Source organism: Poeciliopsis prolifica, unplaced genomic scaffold (genome assembly GCF_027474105.1).
Source record: "Poeciliopsis prolifica strain line A6 unplaced genomic scaffold, Auburn_PproV2 SCAFFOLD120, whole genome shotgun sequence".
Taxonomy (NCBI): Eukaryota; Metazoa; Chordata; class Actinopteri; order Cyprinodontiformes; family Poeciliidae; genus Poeciliopsis; species Poeciliopsis prolifica.
In genome coordinates, this window is record NW_026562495.1 from 217,395 (window position 1) to 223,583 (window position 6,189).

The 6,189-nt window shown below is 43.1% G+C and overlaps 1 protein-coding gene across 1 annotated transcript; it reads left to right on the forward strand.

Moving 5' to 3' along the window:
* Window positions 1–695: 695 nt before the first annotated feature.
* Window positions 696–5,255, forward strand: LOC129354875 (alpha-2 adrenergic receptor). Its single transcript, XM_055024406.1, has one exon. It carries the CDS (start codon window positions 1,757–1,759, stop codon window positions 3,047–3,049), a length of 1,293 nt encoding a protein of 430 aa, XP_054880381.1. The 5' UTR covers window positions 696–1,756; the 3' UTR covers window positions 3,050–5,255.
* The last annotated feature ends 934 nt before the right edge of the window (window positions 5,256–6,189 follow it).

The window sequence follows — 6,189 nt, forward strand, 5'->3', positions numbered from 1 at the left end:
AATATTTCTCTTAGCCACAACAAGACCCAGAAAATTGCTGCCACCATAAGATGTGTAAAAAATCGTTAACTCTTTATTGGAGGATCAATTCTGTGGGCTTTCTCCTCTTCCAAAGGCTTGGGAAACCTAATGATGATCTAATGATGAACATGGCATCATAAACTTCTTGAAATGCTAGGACATTTTAGATAAACTTCTCTGAGCCTCTATTAAAAACTAAAAATATGTCTTCATTTGGTGTAGCAGGGCAGTGATTCAAAACATTTGGCCAAATGAGCACAGAAATGGTTTAAAAAACAAAATGCTCATCTCATCTGCACAGTAGGATGACTAATGCTACTTTTCAAAAAACACCAGCAGAGAAGACATTACTTTTTACCTTAGCAATGACTAAAAATCACTCTTAGAAGAACCTTCCCTCATTGGGTGGTTTTTTAATAGTGACTGAAAATATTTCTTCATATTTGAGTTTTTTTGTTGTTTTTTTTTCTCGATTTGAGCGAAATTTAAAATAAATGTGATTGTCAGGAAACTGTTGTTTGTAAGTTTGGCAGTTGATGGTACCAATTTAAGATACGAATAAATATTTATAAACTGTGATATCGTCTAGAAAGTTTTTTTTTCACAAATAAAGTTTACAAATGACAAAGAATCAACTAAATAAGCAAAATTAAATTTTATTGTAAGGTGCATAATAGGACAAAAATTAAACAAATGTACCAAAGAAAGAGCCAAAAGAATGAATAATTCAATAAATAAATCAAAAAGTGCAAGTATGTAAAATTGTATACATCAAGAATAATAAATTACTAAAAAAAGAATGCAAGAGAAAGTAGGCCTAAAGAAAGAAAGAAATTTTAACCCGATGATTGAAAAGAGCAGATGCTGATGACAGCCGGGATCTTCAGCCTGCCGGCTACAAAACAGATGCTGCTCATCCTCCAAAACATTTCACCACATAAAAAAAAAAAAACAAGCAGACGCTCCACCGGTTGATCCTCCTGATTCATGTGAGGAACGGGGCGCTGAAAAGCGCCGATCTGTTTTCCTGCTCCTGGTTTTTACGCAGCCGCGCCGCGAGCCTCTCTCAGCTTGATGGTTTCCCATCATTTCCTCCCTTCCAGGACTCCAGGCAGGCATCATCTCGGCCTCAGTAAGATTCTGTATCAAAGTCTTACTTCGGCTGTCCGAGGGGAAACACTTGGTTTCGACCAAGTGATGTTTGTTGTAAGAAAAAGAGGAGCTCTGGTTCTGGAGATCTGTTTAGAGTGCGGCTGTCTTAACAGTTATTATTTGGGAAATGCACAGTGCATGTACAATTTTGGATTTTTCTTAAGTTAAAATGTGCAATCTGAGGAAAATTTAGCATTTATTTTGTGTCACAAACGGGAAATCAATGAGCGGAGGGAGGGGCAGCGGGTGAGGGGTTTTTTATGAGACACACGGGCCATTATTGGGAGCGAGAGCGCACCGTGCTGCAGGAGGCAGAGCTGCGGCTGGACGCTGCTCTGCGCCTCACAAGCCGGAGAAGGCATGGCACGCATACTCCACCGTGCAGCAGACATGTTCTCTCGACATGCGTTACTCTCCGACGAAGCGGACAGTCAGAGCTGCACGCTGCACCTTAACCGGGGGTCTACCGGTGCGCGCTTGTCTCGTCAGATTTGGTGAACCTGCATCGGAGCCGTGCGTTATTGGTGGACTCCCGTGTTGCTAGAGGAGCTGGACGGTGAATTCGTCCCGACATTCGCCGAGCATGGAGTCGCAGAACGCCAGCGGGATGGACGCGTTCACGGTGGTCCAGCTGAATTCCTCCTGGAGCCCGGACAGCGGCTACTCTCTGGCCGCGATAGCCGGCATCGCCGCCCTCGTAAGTTTTCTGATTCTTTTCACAGTAGTTGGGAACATTCTGGTGGTCATCGCCGTGTTAACGAGCAGGGCTCTGAAAGCTCCCCAGAACCTGTTCCTGGTGTCCCTGGCCACCGCGGACATCCTGGTCGCCACTCTGGTGATGCCCTTCTCTCTGGCCAATGAACTCATGGGTTACTGGTATTTCGGGAAAGTCTGGTGCGGCATCTATCTGGCTCTGGACGTGCTGTTCTGCACCTCCTCCATCGTGCACCTGTGCGCCATCAGCCTGGACCGGTACTGGTCCGTTACGCAGGCTGTTGAGTACAACCTGAAGCGGACTCCGAAGCGCATCAAGTGCATCATCCTGATCGTGTGGCTGATCTCTGCCTTCATCTCCTCCCCTCCGCTCATGTCTGTCGACAGCAACAAGGAGGTCGGCTCTCAGCCTCAGTGTGAGCTGAACGATGACACTTGGTACATCCTCTCCTCCAGCACTGCCTCTTTCTTTGCGCCCTGCTTGATAATGATCCTGGTGTACATCAGAATATACCAGGTGGCCAAAACCAGAACCAGGAGTGTGTCGGGGAAGAACCCCAGGCCGGATGGTGTCACACAAACTGAGAATGGACTGAGCAAGCCGTCTTCGCCTTTCCATGGAGAGAGGGAGAACGGTCACTGCCAGTGCCCTCCAACACCCAGTCAACGCACTGTCACCATGGGTCCACAGACCGAGGAGGCCGACCTGGAGGAGAGCTCCTCCTCTGAAGGCAAAGATCACAAACCCCAGCAGCGAGACTCTCAGAGAGCCGCTGCAAGTGGCCAGAAGAAAAGCTCTCTCCCAATTCGCATCTCCGGGGTTAGCAACAAATCCGTGGACCTCTTCGTCTCCAGGAGGAAGTGTCGCCGGAGCTCGTTCGCCAGAAAAAAGGTCTCCCAGGCGCGAGAGAAGAGGTTTACGTTTGTCCTGGCTGTGGTCATGGGGGTGTTTGTGGTGTGCTGGTTCCCCTTTTTCTTCAGCTACAGCCTGTACGGGATTTGTGGAGACTCGTGTAAGATCCCCCTCCCGCTTTTCAAGTTCTTCTTCTGGATCGGTTACTGCAACAGCTCCCTGAACCCAGCCATTTACACCATCTTCAACCGGGACTTCCGGCGGGCCTTTCAGAAAATCCTCTGCAAGTCGTGGAAGAAGTCCTTCTAGGCCTGAAAGGAGAATCTGGTGGATTGTGTTTTGCTCTTTGTTAAATCTCATTGTCCAGTATTGTGCTTACCCTAAACCAGCTGCAGGAGCAACATGCTGTATATTTTCATTACTATGCCTCTTACATCCTGATCTGATTATTGAGTGGCGCCGTCCTTTATGTCCGAGCTGTAATGCTGTAAAGGGGGATTTTCCATACAGAAAAAAATTCTCTAAATCCACAAAAGATAACATTATGTGGCAGCTGAAAGGTAAAATAAGTAGATGCAAGCCACACATTTTCAGTTTGTGCTTTTGTTTTGGAGTTTTGCCTATTGTTATTAAATCATTCCAACAGTTTTATTCAAAGCTTTTATTAAGGAGTGCAAAATGCATGAAGGAAGCACAAAGTGAGTTTCCTCATTAAGATATAGTGACACTTTAAAGAACAGCTTGACATTTTGGGAAATGTAGTTTATAACTCAGTGTCTGATAAATGAAGTATAACCAGTGGTCAAGCATGTTGCAAGAAAAATAAAAATCAACAGGTTGTTTTGTTTTAGCTTTCATGTTTGGAAATGGTCCTCAGACTTAACCAGATTCCCATATTTTGTACAATTTGGTCAATCTGAGGAAAGTGTTAAAAAAAAAATCTACATTTTTCATTACAGAGGTGATGGATTTTGTTGTGAAGTAACAAGTGGGGTCAATCCATAATCCATAAAGCTCACATTTTGATGGGAGGTTCTGCATAGATGTTATTAGACAATATCTTACCTGCATTAAACAATTCTCCTTCAATCTTCAGTTATTTTAAACCTAAATAATCAGGTTGAAGCAGCAGAGAGTTTTCAAACGACCATAATCTCAAAAATGTCACAACAGCCATTGAGTGCTACAGCGCAGTTATTTACAACGGAGCAAATAATTAATCACATGTAAAAGGAGATATAAAAGTAGAGATATGTAGATATTTCTAATTTTTACACTGCTGCACTTTAAAGTCACACAGTTGCACTTTATTCTTTTCACAGTGTATTTTGTACAAGAAGGTCTTTGGCGGCGCCGACCTCTGTTTCTTATATGTAGAAATTTGCCGTTGTGAGCATAAATAAAATCCAATGAAAGAATTATGGCTCAAAGGTCAATAAAATGTAACTTGTGAGAATTTATTTGACGTTTTCGAGATTGATGTTAATTAAAGGTGGCAAAACTTTGGTCTTGAACAGCCGTCTTTAACTCCAGGCCTCATTTTATCCAGGTGTGTGGGAGCAGAGTCATGTCTTAAAGTTGCAGGACTTTGGCTTTAACTTTAGCTTCACTCTAGCTTCCAGGACTAATTATTCTGTATTTATGCCAAATGAAGACAACAGGAGAGATGTCTACTTGAAGGTAGTCAATAGATAACTTTTCAGCAGAACCTGTTTTCAAAATCCTTCACACTTCAGTTTTAATTCTGAGACTGAATTCATGTTTACTTGGTCCTGATTGGCAGTTCTGAATATGTCAACTTCTATACATGGCTTCAGCTCTTTCTTGTTGACTCTTTCTTCAAAATGAAACTCTATTGTCATTTTGGAAGTGCAACCAAACCTTGGCTGTTCCTCTTCATTCAAATAATTCAGATTAAATCATGAAACCTAAGTTTGCACACTGAAAACTGCAGGGCCATTTCGACGCCACACTGGTCTGGCATTTTAACCCCCAAAAATTGGAAAATGGGACTAATGTGTAAGATTTTTTTCTTTTATGTGGATAGAAACCATAACCTTAAATTTCTTTTGCCATCCAGTTTCCTCCCTTTGGCTTGCTGGTGCTAACTGTTGAATTTTTCATGATTCCTGCTGTAAACATACTTTAAAACTGTAATTGTCAGGCTGGGGGGCCTTGAGTGTTGTCACTGCGATACACAACCCTGACTGATAATGACATGAACGTAATACGTTAGTCTCTGACACTGAAATCTGCTCTATGTTTAGCTTAGAGAGGCACTGACATCGTGTTATATGAGAAAATGTTTTTATGATGCGCAACCAAGGTCATCACTTTCACAATGACCCTAAACTGCTAAAAAAACATACATTTACTTTGAAAGTATTTTATTTAAGAAAAAAAACCTACCTCTGTTATTTTCTGCTGCTTCTGGATTTGACAAAGTGCAGTACATATCCTTATTCTGCTTCATCTGTTTGCTGTTGTGCAAAAATAAAAGATAGAAAACCCATAATGTCACCTGGTGTGATACTGAAACATGCACAGTAATGGTGAATAAATTGCTTGGAAAATGCTAGCATGACGTTATTTCTTGTATGTATAGAAGGGAGTCGATCTTGAAACTCGTTACATTTCTTCCCAAGGTTTACCCAGGCAAGATGTGATGTTGGGCTTGGGCAAACCGAAAGTGAGATGCCCAGGAGAAATCCTGAGCAGATGTCTACGTCACCACAGCGAACGCATTTCTGTGAGGGGAAACAGGCGTTCTTCACCGAGCCGTTCACTGATGACGCAGCTCTTCATCTTACAGCTAGAGCTCAGGCCAGTCGTCCCACAGGGCTCGTCTGTCCAGCTGCTTCGATCTGGAATCTCGTCCTTTCAGTCAAGATTCATATTTTATGACTGTTTGTGTGTTTTATAGTTAATATCAAGGGAGAAATCAGACATTTAGAAAGAAGAATAGTGGTCAGGTTTGTGTCCAGGGTGACAGCGGTGTGTTGTTGGGGTCTTTTTCATCATTGCTTTGTCTGCAAAGACGCTGAGTTAGCTCAGGTATTTGAACTGATGTCAGGGATCTCCCAGAAGACGGCAGATATTGGGAGCTCTTCTGAGTGCAAGAAAAAATAAATCAAGGGTGGATGGATAGTTGTAGCTGCATAGTCTGCTGTTATATGAAAGTAAAATACTAAGGGGCAGAGGGGAAATTGGTAAGCAGGAGACTGGCAGCAACAAGAAGTGGACATTTTGAGACAGGCTTGTGCGTTACAGGTCACAGAGGAAGCAATAGAGGGGGCTGAAGTTAGATCAAAGAAAAAGAGGCATTTAGTTTCTCTTATGGAGTGCCGCCATATGTGTTTCAGGGCGCTGGTGACCTTTTGGCACAACAGGTTTGATGTTGGTTCTGGCAGCATCATAATCTAATATTCCCCGGAGCCCCTGTGGGCCAG